Below are 15045 nucleotides of genomic sequence, written 5' to 3'. Positions count from 1 at the left end.
AAGCTTTTTATAAATCATGACCATGTAGTAGACTCTGCTTTTGCACGCTGAAATGAAACATTTGTAAATGATCTCTCTGCCGAACCCCTCCAGAGTTTGAAAATTCTTCTCAAATCTTTTTACATGCCATGGCAGTATCGTCATTTGCCTAGGTTCAATAAGAATCCATGTTTCTTGTTACCAGGGCATAATTGGAACTGGTTATGTAACCAAGGCCTTGCCTGGAGTGTGGTATTAAGAAAGAGGCTCATTTACTCAGACACAACCAGACACTTTTAAAGAACTAAGGTTGACATTATGGAGCCACCGCTTACTCACAAAGCCCTCTTGGGAAAACTGGCTCGATATTGCCTGCCTAAGACAAGAAAAATTGTCTAACACCAGTAATACTGCTCATGATGCTTAATACCATTTTATAAGCATACATTTCTACGTAATTGTCAAGAGTGTCTATTTTTAGCTTGAGCAAGATTAATTTCCTTGCTGACACGTCGCCACAATGTTGTTTACTAGAAAACGACACTGTGACAAATAATATCATTTCCATAAATCATCAAGTGTCTTCCCAAAGGATACTTGAAGGACTTTCTCCATGTACAGACGTGTAAACACCCATAAACCCAAGCAATGTTGACAACACGAAGGTTCTAGCACAGACTGTGCCGCTCATTAGTGGAGTATCTTTGTGCAAATCGAGTAAACCCCTTGGGCTTCAAGTTCCTCCTCTGGGAAGAGAAGACTCTGGACGGGTAGACCTCTTAGGTCTCTGGGCCACGTTTTATAATTCCACGGCCATCCCGTTCTTCCACTTAGTTAAAGAGTATGTCACGCAATATGACAGCACCTAAGCCCAAATCAGGGCGCAATCTAAAAACTGAGTACACATTTTTTTAATGAGATAAGATGACACACAGCAGAGGCTGAAATAGATTTACACATATGAGTATGGATACATCGCAAAACATAACGCTGTTTGTTAAAAAGCAAGTTGCAGAACATTCTAAAAAACAGGATACCAATTAGGCGTTAAAAATACAAAACAACACATGTATTGCTTGTGGAGGGAAGATAAAATAGGAATTTAACTAAATATCCCAGAAAGTAAAAAAAAAAAGACAAAAACATGGAAAATGAGAGAGAAGAGATAAGAAAATTGGAGAATTAGTCTAGGAGGTCCAACATTCAAATAAGAGAAATTCCAAAACAAACAAAGAAAAGAAAACAGAAACTAATGAAAAACGAATGACCACAGAAATAGTACCCCCAACACTTTGCAGAACTGAAGGACATGACTTTCCAGATTAAAAGGGCCCAGCAAGTGCCCAGCACAAATAATGAAGAAAAGACCTACCCCAAACACCTCATCATACAACTTCAAAACAAAAGATAGGATCCTAAAATCTCCCAGAAATGAGCAAACCAAAAACAGGCACAAACAAAGGATCAGGAGACAGATTGACATCAATTCTCTCAACAGCAACTCTGGAAGCCAGAAAGAACTCAGAGTAGCACCTTCCTGGTTCCAAGGCAAAATAACATCCAACCTGGAATTCTGCACCCAAAAAAAACTGGAAAAGAAAGGTTCAACGTTCACGGTTAAGGCAGGGCCTACCGCTTTTTGTAATAATCCTTGTAGGACTATTCGACCTTTACAATAGTATGTACGTATTAACTTAGTATTCAAAAAACTGTCTTTTCATAGATAAATGAAAGTACACATTGGGTTACAAAGATGCACTTAAGATAGACATTCCTCACACCACAGTCTCTCTTCATAGCACAAGAAAGTCAGAAACAAAATTTTAAAATAGAATCTGATGGTGCTAAAATCAAGGAGATTAAACATGCTCATTGCTGGTTCAGGAAGGCTGGTCAGCCACGGTGCGGCAGGATAAATGTTATGATCTCACCAAAGAGAAATTTAGTGGCACATTTCAATCTCATAAAAATACTCATGCACTTTTATTTTACTAAAAACGCTACTGGAGATGCATCTTAAGGAAATATTCCAAAAGAAAGAATGCTATTTCGTGGCAACACTCACTGCAGAGTTATATACAATAAAAAAAAACCGTCAGCAACAAATGTTCAAAAATACAGTAAAACTTATGACACGCCAATTTGATAGAATATTATACAAACTATTTAAGTGGCCCTTATGAGACTGTAACAGCATAAACAAGTTTATGATACAATAATAAGTAAAAATAAAAAATAAAGGAATGACAAGTCAATTAGGATACATCAATTTAATAGAGTATTAGACACAATTTTAAATGATCATTATGGAGACTACAGCCACACGAAAAAAAATCATAATGTTACAAGAAAAGGAATTAAAAAATAATAAAGAACATTGCCAAGGAAGGAAATGAAGAAAAGACGATTCCTGGGATTTGCCGTGAATTTTTCTACTCCCCCTCTCTCCATTCTGTTTATTGTGACCCTTGCTGGAGAGGGTAGCTCTAAGAATCTGACCCATGAAAGATTAAAGGAAAACTCTCATTTCAAAGCTTTGCCAGATTATTGTTGACCAGGGATAGAAAAATCCCATTTGTTCTGAAAACCCCTGCTGAGTCTATAGTTGTAAAACTAGACTCCACCCTCCCACCATCCGCTGGTCTAGGGTCTGGGAAGCGGGGATTGAGAAGTAGTAGGAATGTGGGAGATGTCTACTGAGAGAGAACTTGGATTCAGAAGAGAGGGGAGAATTGTCTAGAGGGTGGGGAGGAGCAAGAAAGCTGGGAACTGGCAGCAAGGAGGGAGTGCAGGGGCTCTGCCCCCTCTCCAGGGGCGGGGAATGAGTAAGCACTTTTAGGACGCCTGACACCTCTTCTTGGGGAAATTCCCCAGAGATAACTGACTCTACATAAGCCTTGCTTCTCACCACCAGTTTTCCTTCGACCTCTCCTGCCTGGCTTCTGGCTCCACCCCTCCTCAGAAACTATTTGTCATGGCCACCAATGACCTCCACGTTGTCCAAGCCACAGGTCACTCTTTTATTCTCACCTGACACAATCTCTCAACAGTGTTGGACACAACGAACCTCACCCTCTTCTGTGAAAAATACCCCTCTGAGGCAGCTTTCACACCACACGCTCCTGGTCCCCTCCTGCCTCAGAGACTCTCCATCTTAGCCTCCCCGGCTGGCTTCTCCTCATCCCCTAACCAGCTCTAAGCTTGGAGAAGCCCCCAGCACGACCCTCTCTCATTGTGTAACCTCACCATACCCCACGACTTTGACTCCATCCACGTGCTCCTGGCTTCCACAAGTGCATTTTCAACCAGACCTCAATGAGATGCAGATCAGTCTGCAGCTGCCTACCTCACTTCTTCACTTAGACGTGTTGTTCAAACTTAACACCCCCTGTATGTACGATCCTTCATGGAATGGACGTCTACACCCAATGGCTAGGAGTAACCATTCATTCCATCCCCACTCCCAGGTTCAGTCCATCAGCAAGTCTTATCAATTCTTCCTCCAAAATAGACCCTAAAATCCTCGGCTTCTGCATGGTTCTAGCCCCACTGCCCTAGTTCAAGTCACCGTCTCAAGTGTATTACTTTCAGAGTTTGCAGCTCTGTAATCATTCAGCCCACAGCAGCCAAAATAAGGTGTGTTTTTTCCCCAACTCCCCCCAGTACATAGCTGTATATTTTAGTTGTGAGTCCTTCTAGTTGTGGCACATGGGATGCCACCTCAGCATGGCCTGACAAGTGGTGCCATGTCCTCTCCCAGGATCTGAACCAGCAAAACTCTGGGCTGCCGCAGCAGAGTGCAAGAACTTAACCACTCGGCCACGGGGCTGGCCCCCAAAATGAGTTTTAAAGAAGGAAATAAGATCACGTCATTCCTCTGCTTAAAATCCTTACAATGTCCCCACTGCACCTAAGATAGAATCCGGAGCAGTGCTATGGCTATGCTGAAGCCATGAGACATTCAAAGTCATGATATTAGCTTTATTGGCATAATTCTCTATTTAATTAACATGATTATACATAAGCAAAGATGAAACAACACCAAAGGAAAAACCCTGGTGAAATTTATCTTGTTCTTATGTCTGGATCTTTCTTTTTCCCTCTTTATCAGACTAAAAAAGCAAAATTCAATTCATTTTAAATAGAAATAATTAATATAGGGGTATATATCATTATAAAATTAACTAACATAAGCTATACAAGAAGTCAAATCAAAACAAAACAATTTCATAAACACAACCTGAGAACTCATTTTTATAAATTTAATGAATCCACTTAGATTACTGAATGCAATGATATTTCTTAACTTAGATACTGGAAAATTTACTATCACAAGGTGTAAACAGGGGAAAAATATGAAAAGCATAGTTTAGGAACATGTTTTAGTAAAAACCTTATATTTTTGCTATGTATAAGACTTCCTCAGAGTAAGGAGTGTATTAAAGCCATGTTAACTTAAATATGACCATTTATTAAACAGTCTTGGATGCTGACTTCTATCTTCACTTATTATGACCTGTATTGGGCCCAATGGCGTGTTCCAGTTTACCTTAGAGCCCGGAGGGGGAGCCAGACCAAGGAATGAATAAATAATATTCTCTTCTTTTGCAGAGAAGAAAGAGTCAAAATCCTGGAAGCAAAGAAAAAGAATCAATTGTGAGCCAGTGTATTTACCCAAGCTGATCTTTTTTATTTACTAATTTTTATTTATTTACTTAAGTTAGGAGCTAACTCAAAAGGTGATCCCAGTTTGCTTTGTCAAAGATGACCAACCCCAAAATAAAAAATCTAACCGTGAAATTCACATTTTTACACACTTTCATTGTGCCTATTACAGTGCAGTGAGAATAAACATGTGCATGTGTGTGCGCATGCATGTGTGTGCATGCACACACACACACACAAACTCAGATATGCTCAGTAAAAGGCTTCTACAGATGTCTCACATCTTTAGCTGGTTTCCTTGTAATTTGGTCCTATGGATTTGGACTCTGATCAGCTGAGACTAACACAACACAGGATTTCTCTACTGTCGTTACAGCAGCTTCTAGGGGCCCAGACTCATCTCAGGAATCTTCAGACACCAGGAGCCACAAGATTGTGGAGGGCTTAGAGCCGTGCTTGTTTTGGCAAAATGGGGAAAACTGTAGAGTGATGTGAAACCTGGTAGCAAATTGAAATCTGAAGCTTGATGAAGCTCCACCCCACACCCCAGACCCCACCCAGAGTGACCTCCTTCCCCAGGTGAGTCCAGCCCTAAACCAACTCTTCAGTCATGTGGTTGGCAATAGCTGAGAAGAGCTTCATTTTCTATCATTAAAACATAAACATATTCCCCCAGACTACTTAATTACTGCCAATCTTTGTCACTGCTGAAACACTGTTTCAACAGTGTAGCAAAAACCCCTCACTTCGAACAGCAGTGTGTCTGGCCTGGCCTGAACAGGAAAATTCTCAAACCAACTTAGTTGCATTATTGCCTACCCTGCTCTTACTGTGTGTTGAGAAGCGTAAAACCAAACACAGGCCAGCTATGTTGAGAAGAAAATGTTAGGTATTCCTGTGTGTTAATCTTAATCACAGCTTTATTCTTTTCTACCTGTTGTCCAGATTCTCTCAGTGATTAATTTTATTCTTTAATACTGAATTCATTTTTGTAAGTTGCCTCAAAGCTCAGCCAAAGGAAATAGGGCATCATGAGTAAGTGATCTCTTGGTATCAGAAATTCTGACCGATTCCCAGAGCACACACTTACTAGGCATTGTTAAAAGATTACACGATAGAATACATTAGTGGCAGTGTTGGTAAATAGGTGAAATATAAGGAGGTAAATTTATGCTATTTTCCAAAAATTCCATAGACAAAGATCTAACAACTTTTCTAGTTGGCCAACACTGGAATCTTCCAAGTCAAGAATTTTCTTACAGTTGAGTAAATTGTCTTTTGCCTCAACTTAAGTTCAAAGACCTTCTTCAGAATTTCAGAGGAGTGAAGAACAATTTGTCATTATTTTTGACTTAATGCTAACAAATAGGTATAGAAAATAATGAGTATAGAATGGTTTTTGAGCTTCCATTTCTGTTAGCATGGCAGATTAGATGCCCTGAAACACTGTCTTGAAAAAAGAACTTCTTTTAAGCCAGATTAAGAAAAAGTATAAATGCATTGCTGAGCTGGTACAAAAGGAAAGATGACAGCAAGTGAGATCAGGAATCCTGAGAGTGAGCACACACCAAGGGTACCACCCATGCTGAGAGTTTCTGACAAACCCAGACCTTTGTCTCCCACTTTGATACTGCAAACGGAAAAGGGGAAGTGGATAAAGCCCCGGGCCACCTCAAGGTTGGGAGTTTTATAACACACACACACACACATACATACACACACACATATGCACATACACACATACACACATGCATATACAGTTGCATGCATGCATACATATACACACATGCAGACACACACACACACTCCAGAACCCCGTTGAAGGCTCTGCCCTCAATATAAATATAAATGAGGAATAATATTGCCATGCAGAATAGAATGGAAGAAAACTTTCCTGGTTCAACTTTGGTGTTGAGTGGAGGAGAAAACAATCTCCTCTGAGAATTCATAACCACAAGCCAGAATTCATGAGACTTTGTGGTCCAAATTCCCATGACATGTGTTGTCCAAAACATCTTCAAAGGAAATCTTAATTTAAAAGGGTTCTAGTTTTTATATAGCTCCCAGGAAACTAGCAGAAACAAATTCCAGGCCTCAAAGAGTATCCAGAAATAAAGTTTTCAAAAATGATCAGTTCAAAGTCAAAAAATCACAAAGTAAATAAGGAAATAAAAACATACCATGAGTGAATGCCAACAGAAATAACAAAAAGCAGAGTCAGAAATTAGGAGCAGATATTTGAATTATCAGGAAGAAAACATAAAATATCTATATTTAACTTACTAAATAAGTGAAAGAGAAGCTTGAAAACACAAGAAATAAACAAACTAAAGAGAACAATGAAGCAAATTTGGAAAAGAACAAAAACTACTCCCCAAAATGAAAATGTAACAACTGAATTGTAAAAGTTAACATAGATGGATTAATAGCTAATCAGACACATCAGAAGAGAAAATCAGCTAACTAGAAGAGTCAATCAAAGAAATTACCTAGAGAGAGAAAAAAGAGATGAAAAATGTGGAAGAAATATTATTACAGGAAAACAGAATGAGAAGGTCTCAGAAACATCTTACAGGTGCTCTAGGAGAAGCTAACAGTGATAACAGGGGAAAGCCATGCTCAAATATTTTCTAGACTTGTCGAAAGATGCCAATCCTTAGACTAAGGAAGCCCAAACAATAATCATAAACCAGATAAATTAAAAAAAACCTCTAAACATAGACACATCCCAGAGAAAGATTATTAAAAGCAGCAGGGGTGGGGGGAAGGAGGGAGACAGTCAACTGGACGAGGTGGGGAGGAAAGGGGGAAGAAGAAAGACAGTTTCCCTACAAAAGAGCGGCAGTTAGAGTGACAGCTGGCTTCTCAACGGCAACACAGAAGACAGAAGAAAATAAAATGATAATTTCAACGTGTTTAGAAAAAAAATAACCATCAACTCAGAATTCTAGACCCAGTGAGACTATTTTTCAAACATGAGAGTCAGATAAAGACATTTGTCAGAAAAGGTCTCTTAGACAAACAAAAATTTAGAAAATAAATCATCAACAGACCTTCATTTAAAGAAACTTTTAATCTCTTTATTGATTTCTTCTGTATTTTCCTTCTGGAGTTTGTAAAACAGAAGTTTAAGACCTAAGTTGGAAGAAAGGTCACATATTTCAAACAAATAGATGGGGCTCCAAAATATTTGTATCTCTGTGCCTGAACTTGAATGGCCTTGAACGTGTTTCAGTTCTAACAGCAGAATTTTATTTGGGCAATATTCGCCCATCTTGGTGTAATTTATGTGACTCTGGGTGTTCAAAGCTGCCGTTGAAGCTAGTATTCTTACTCAGTTCCACAGCACTGAATACCTTATGCTGTCGAAGATATGAATGAAGTGTGCAATGTGCATCTACTGCTGAATTCATTTTGTGCTATTTTTGTAAATACGGTAGTTTTGCATAACCTCAAAAAAAGAGAAGGGGCTGACCCGGTGGCACAGTGGTTAAGTTCGCACATTCGGCTTCAGCAGCCCGGGTTCACCGGTTTGGATCCTGGGTGTGGACCTATGCACCACTTATCAAGCCATGCTGTGGCAGGCGTCCCACACATAAAGTAGAGGAAGATGGGCACAGATGTTACCTCAGGGCTAATCTTCCTCAAAAAAAAAAAGCTAAACATGCTGACAGCTATGACCTAGCTATTCCACTCCTCCTTACAGAACCAAGAGAAACTCGCATGTCACCGGGAGACCCACGGAGAGCATTCATTGAGCAGCCTCTTTGTAACAGCCAAAAACCAGACAAAAAACCAGACAAAAATCAGACACTGCTATGGTCTGAATGTTTGCGTCCCCTCCAAAATTCACGTGTTGAAATCCTATCTCCCAAAGATGGTTGGTCTTAGGAAGTTGCCTTTGGGAGGTGTTTAGGTCATGAGGGTAGAGCCCTCATGAATGGGATTCATGCCTTATAAAAGAGGCCTCAGAGAGCTCCCTCACCCTTCCATCACATAAGGACACAGGGAGAAGGTGCCAGCTATGAAGCAGGGAGAGGGCCCTCACCAGAACTCAACCATGCTGACGCCTTGATCTTGGACTTCCAGGCTCCAGAACTGTGAGAAATACATTTCTGTTGTTTATAAGCCACCCAGTCTATGGTATTTGGTTATAGCAGCCCAAACAGACTGAGACACACACCAGCGTCCATTCTGGAGCAGTGAAAATGAACAAGCCATGAACACCACCAATCAACATGGACGTATCTTTAAAATATGTTGGTGAAAGAAGCAAGTCAAAGAATACAGGTAGCACAAATCCAGTTATATAAAGCTCAAAAATAGGCAAAACAAAACGTACTGTTTAGGTATTTACACATGGGAGATGAAAGAGACGAATGGGAATGGTGAACACAAAATCCACTACGGCGGCTCCTTCCGGGGCCGAGGAACGTGGACATGACAGGGAGAAGCACACAGCGGAAGTCTCAATTTCTGGTGATATCATGCTTCTCAAACTGGATGGTGTGCACATGGTTGTTCATTTTATTATCCCTCTTTAAACTATATATTTTTATCCTATATGGCATATTTCATATTAAATTTTCAATGACATAAAATAGCTTGTTCAGCAACATCGATGTGTTGAGAGAGCCCTCCTCCTACCCTAACTGGGCGGACATCCTGCCCTCCCTCGCTGCCCTGAGGGTACTGGCCTCTCTGCTGAATGGTCAAGGTCCCCTTTGGTTGTGTTCAGGCTCAGGTGGGCACCCCAGCCCTTACCTGGGCTGAGAGGCACAGACTGCAACTTGGCATCAACAGACACGTCTGCCACCTCCAGTTAGTACCCTCTGCCAGGCGGGTAAGCTGGCCTCCTCTGTGCCTGGCTTCCTGTCGGGTGTCTCCTTTCTCCAGCTACCAGCTGCCTGCCCTGCCCTTGGGATAACATCTTCATCTGTTCTGCAGAGAGCAGCAGGAGTTCACAATGGCAGAGACATGGCAGTATTCAGAACTGCTGACGTCCCGTCCTCTCACCGCCCTGGTGCAGAGAAATCCACTGCTTCTCCTTGCGGTTCTCTCTCCCTGCGGCCATCATCAGGGATGGCACACGGGTGACCATTCAAGAATCCTCAGAGACCAGTGATTCACTGTAAATCATAGAGTTATTCTTACAGCTCACATTTCAAGCACATTTCAATCTGGATTGACGCCATTTTAACAGATCCTTCAGAACCTTTGAGCCTCCTTTTAAAATCTGAACCTACAATACAAATAATCATTTTTAGCCACTTTCTGGAAACAACGCCCTCTGCCTCACTAATGCACTTTTGTTAAGAGTGTCCACAGACTGCAGAAAAGCAAATGCAGCAAAGCTGTTAGTAAGGTAAACTACCAATACCTCTCTGAAGGCAGAACTGAAGGTATTAAAAACAGCTAAACATAAAATAATTTGTATGTTCATCTCATTAGATCCATACTTGTAATAATAGGAAAATATATCTTAAAAATAGAAGTCTTTTTTTTCACTTGAAAAAACTTTTCCTTCTCCTCCACAATTAAAATTTAAAAATTGCTAGATCACAGCAAAACTGGATAAGAAATGCCTTTGAGGCTTTATTTTTATAGCAGAAGATAACTGCAGAAACTTTACCCCAGGCGTCAGCACAGACTGAAACTTGCACACTTCAACATTGTCTCTACTGTAGCTGCCCTTAAGTAAAAAGGGCAGCTGAAATAAGCAAAAGGAAGAGATTTAAAATCCTGCTTTCACTGGGGAAGTACTAGAAGAAACCATGACATGATTCTTTTGATAATTTTAGAGTGTAGAAAGCTTTTCTAAACAAGACGTGGGATGCAGGAACCATAAAGAAGAAAAATTAATAAATTTGTCCACACGAAAAACTTTTAAAGTTCTGCATTCCAAAAATGTCACTTTAAAAAGTCAAAAGACAAATAAGAAACATGGGGAAATATCTACAATATCTATGGTAGTGAAAGGGTCACTTTCCTTCATAAGTAAAGACGCTGGCAAACCATAAACGTTACTTGTAACCCAACAGGAAAATACAAGTCATAGAAAAAACACAGATAGCTTAGAAACATAGGAAAAGGTGTTCAGCCTCACTCACAAAGACAGAAATCCAAGTCAAAGCCACGAAAATACATTTTTCATCCAATAGATTGGCAAAGATTCAAAAGTTTGCAACGTACAGGCGAAGACTCAGGGAACTAGCCACTGTCAAACTAGCCTAGTGGAGACGTAAATTGGTACCACTGTAGTACAGGGCGATTTGCCAATATTTCTAATATGAGATGCATATATGCATTAACTCAGCACATCTTCTAGGAATTTATCCTCGATATATATGCTCATACTGGATACAAAGTCCGTATGGATACAGAGATTTCCTGCAGCATTGTTTGTAACGGCAAAAGACTGAAAACAACCTGAATGCTTCCCATCAGAGGACCGCACCAATAAATTATGTTGCATACGATGGAACGATGGAACATTTTATAGCCATTCAACGACTATGTGCAGGTACGCAGTGATCTCTGAGATACAGTTACCAAGTGAAAAAACGAAGTGTGTACAGTACACTCCCATTTTTAAGTGATACGCAGTTGTAAATATACCCAGAAAATTTTTGGAAGGTCAATCAAGAAATTGCCAAGATTGGTTGGTCAGAGCAGGACCTGCTACGAAACTTGCAGGGCCCCCTGCAAAATGAAACACAGGGTCCCTTTTTGAAAATTGTTATGTGTTTCAAGACAGGGAGAGCAGAGCATTAAAACAGGTAGAGAGCTCCCTGGAGCATGGGGCCCCTGATGCCAGCCCACCTCAGGGGAAGGAACCAGAGTGACAGGGGTCTGAAATGGGAGGGAGAATATTTTCACTGGAGGTAAAATTTGAACCATTTTAATTTTCCAGTGTGCACGTGTATTAACTTTTCAATTATTAAAAAAATATATTTTATAAAAACTAAAATAAAAATTGCCCACCACCACTACACCAACCAAAAAACTTTATTCTCCCTTTCTTTATCCAACAGAGCCACAATTCTCAGAAACGTGGGTCACGGTGTAGGGGTGTTGGGAGGTGGGGAGGGTGTGGGGAGGGCTGCAGCGGGAGGTGGAGGGGAGGACTTCCTCACAGAGGAAATCCTCTCTAACCTCTGGGAAGCTGCAGCTTAAATCCACAGGAGAGTTGGACTGAACCACACATTCCTCTAAATAAGTGCTGGCCACACTGAGACTGTTTGAAAACACTCCCACAGCCACGGGACTTTGAGCTAAGCCTCTGAAGAATGCTAACACAGCCGTGTAAACTCATGCAGCCCTGTACTGGGTTGAATAGAGTCCCCACAGATTCATGTCCACCCAGAACCTCAAAAAGTGACCTTATTTGGAAATGGGATATTTACAGATGTAATTAGTTATGAGGAGACCATACTGGATAAGGGTGGGCCCTCTTCCAATGACTGTTGTCCTTATAAGAAGGCACGGGAAGACACAGAGAGACATACAAGGAGAACGCCATGTGACTATGGAGGCAGAGATGGGAGTGATATATCTAGAAGCCAAGGAATGTCAAAGATTGTCGGCAACCGCCAGAAGCTAGGAGAAAGGCACGGAACAGATTTTCTCTCAGAGCCTCCGGAAGAAACCAACCCTACTGACTCCTTGATTTCAAAGTTTTAGCCTCCAGAACTGTGAGAGAATACATTTCTGTTATCTTAAGGCATGGTCATAGTCAGCTTGGGCTGCCATAAAAAAACACCACTGACTGGGTATTGACTGGGAAATACCATTGACTGGGAATGTATTCTGTCACAGTTCTGGAGGCTGGAAGTCTGAGACCAGGGTGCCAGCATAGTTGGGTTCTCTTCCTGGCTTGCAGACAGTCACCTTCTGGCTACATGCTCACATGGCAAAGAGAGAGGGATCTCTCTCTCTTCCTCTTCCTATAAGGGCACTAATCTCATCATGAAGGCCCCACCCTCATGACCTCATCTAACCTTCATCACCTCCCAAAGACCCCATCTCCAAATACCACCACACTGGGGGTTAGGGCCTCAACACGCGAATGTGGGGGATGGACAAGCATTCAGCCCACAACAGCCACCGAGTTTGTGGCACTCTCATCCATCAGCCCTGGAAACTAACAGAAACCCCCAACAACTAAACCATTCATGCTTCAGATCAAAGGCCCAAAAGCTTTTCTGTAAACGGGCAGACAGTAAATATTTTTGGCTTTGTGGGTCTTAGGTCTCTGTTGCAACCACTCAGCTCTGCCATGGTGCAAAATCAGCCACAGGCGATAGATGAGTGAATCCGTGTGGATGCATTCCAATAAAACTCTATTGACTAAAAACAGGTAGCTGCGGGCCTTGGCCCTCAGGCTATAGTTTGATGACACCTGCTTTGGAGGAGAAAGGTATAGTAAAGAGAAGCTAACCTAAAGGGCCAGCAGTTTCATGTAGCAAGAAGAGAAGAGGTGAGTTAGGATTCCTACCCCTGGCTCCAGCCTTCTGCAGCACGACGGATCAGTTCCTGCTACCTTCCAGAGCCCTGCTTGCTGCATCTGAAAAACGACCTAGAAAGTTGATAAGACCCCTAAGATACTTCCAGTTCTCATGTTCTAAAGTCCTCTGAGTTGTTTTTGTTTTTGAGGAAGAATAGCCCTGAGCTAACCTCCACCGCCAATCCTCCTCTTTTTGCTGAGGAAGTCTGGCCCCGAGCTAACATCCGTGCCCATCTTCCTCTACTTTATATGTGGGACGCCTACCACAGCACAGCTTTTGCCAAGCGGTGCCGTGTCCACACCCGGGATTGGAACCGGCAAACCCCAGGTGGCCAAAGTGGAATGTGCTCACTTAACCGCTGCGCCACCAGGCCGGCCCCATTCTTTGAGTTTTTAAATGTTTCTTTTCAGCTATATTGATTTACTAAGTAGAATCTGTAAACTGTTAGGAAAAAGTGATTTTATAGTGAAATGAACTATTAAATATATAAAATGAAGTTGCTGTTGTGATCAAAATGTCCAGAACCGTTCTTAAACTGTTTAGATACATTGACACAGATTCGTCTTGAATCTGTAGGAAGACTTTCCTTCTGCAAGTCATCCTTTCTGAAGATGAAGACTCGCTCTGTGTCTGTGTGGGCGCATGGATGTGTACACTGCCAGGCTGATTAGAATTCCTTTCCAACGAAATACATATTTTGTTTGAATGAGTGATCTCAATTCTTCAAAATAAAATAAGGAACTTAAAATGGTCCCCAGAACGTCTAAATTATTTTATTGTTTCCATCATTTTGTAAATCTTAAATATTGATTATTCACAATGGATCTACAATCCAGGTATTGGGTAGTAGAAATACATCATGACTTGAAAATTGTGAACAATTCCGAATACTGCCTCGAAATTGACCTGCTTTAAACAATTTCCGATGGACGCACACGCAGAACTTTCCAAGAAACCAAACACTCACCCCACAGTACTGCTCTTCGTTGAAGATTTGGGGAGGCAGAGGAATCCCATTTTGAGGTTTTTTCTCCCCAGGAACATTCTCTCTCATCCACTTCCTATTGTCTTCATCTCCAGCTATGTCTAATTCCTTAAAGTCAATTTTATTAGCTTCCAGAAAGCCCACGACTTCTTGCTGCTTCTTCCTAATCTGGTCAAGAGTAGAGAAAGATAACTATTAGAGTCTTTTTAAAAAATGTTTTGCTTACATTTACATAAATTAAATCTTTTCTCCAACTATACCATACAACACAAATAATTTTGCTAAGTATTTAAACAAGGAAAATAATAAAACCACACTGTATTTTAAAGGATCAGCAGAGTGATTATTGAAATTCTGAAACTGTAATCTCATCGATGTTTAAATCATGGTATAGTCAACTTAATAAGAACAGAAATGCTCTCGCAGAACTTCTATTTAAGATCTTCAAGATACTTTTAATTCTCTGCTAAGTTTTAATGTCAAAAAATAAATAAGAGGGGCTGGCCCCGTGGCCGAGTGGTTAAGTTCACGCACTCCGCTGAAGGCGGCCCAGTGTTTCGTTGGTTCGGATCCTGGGCGCGGACATGGCACTGCTCATCAAATCACGCTGAGGCATCGTCCCACATGCCACTAGAAGGACCCACAATGAAGAATATACAACTATGTACCGGGGGGCTTTGGGGAGATAAAGGAAAAAAATAAAATCTTCAAATAAATAAATAAATAAATAAATAAGAATTGGTTATGAAGAAAAAGGGTGTTTGGAAGAAGAGAAAGAAGAAAATTTACTATGAAACTCAAATACCAAGTATACCCATCCTAAAATACACTTCATTCACAGTTATGAAAATAGGAACACGAGTCACATGGAAGAAAAGTAGCTTTAGAAATAATACAGGACATTGAAAA

At 40.9% G+C, this 15045-nt stretch overlaps 1 protein-coding gene across 1 annotated transcript in view; it reads right to left on the bottom strand.

Annotated features, from left to right (window-relative positions):
- Nucleotides 1-15045, bottom strand: part of SH3BGR (SH3 domain binding glutamate rich protein) — a 49552-nt gene that overhangs the window by 28636 nt on the left and 5871 nt on the right. The window contains exons 2-3 of the mRNA XM_005606156.4: nucleotides 14119-14304; nucleotides 4529-4609 (exon numbers count right to left, since the gene is read on the bottom strand). Of these exons, the coding sequence (XP_005606213.2) occupies nucleotides 4529-4609; nucleotides 14119-14304 (267 nt within the window). The remainder of the gene's footprint in view (nucleotides 1-4528; nucleotides 4610-14118; nucleotides 14305-15045) is intronic.

This window comes from Equus caballus, chromosome 26 (assembly GCF_041296265.1).
Source record: "Equus caballus isolate H_3958 breed thoroughbred chromosome 26, TB-T2T, whole genome shotgun sequence".
Taxonomy (NCBI): domain Eukaryota; kingdom Metazoa; phylum Chordata; class Mammalia; order Perissodactyla; family Equidae; genus Equus; species Equus caballus.
Note: the sequence above shows the minus strand (reverse complement) of the source record. Positions and strands in the feature narration are given on the sequence as shown.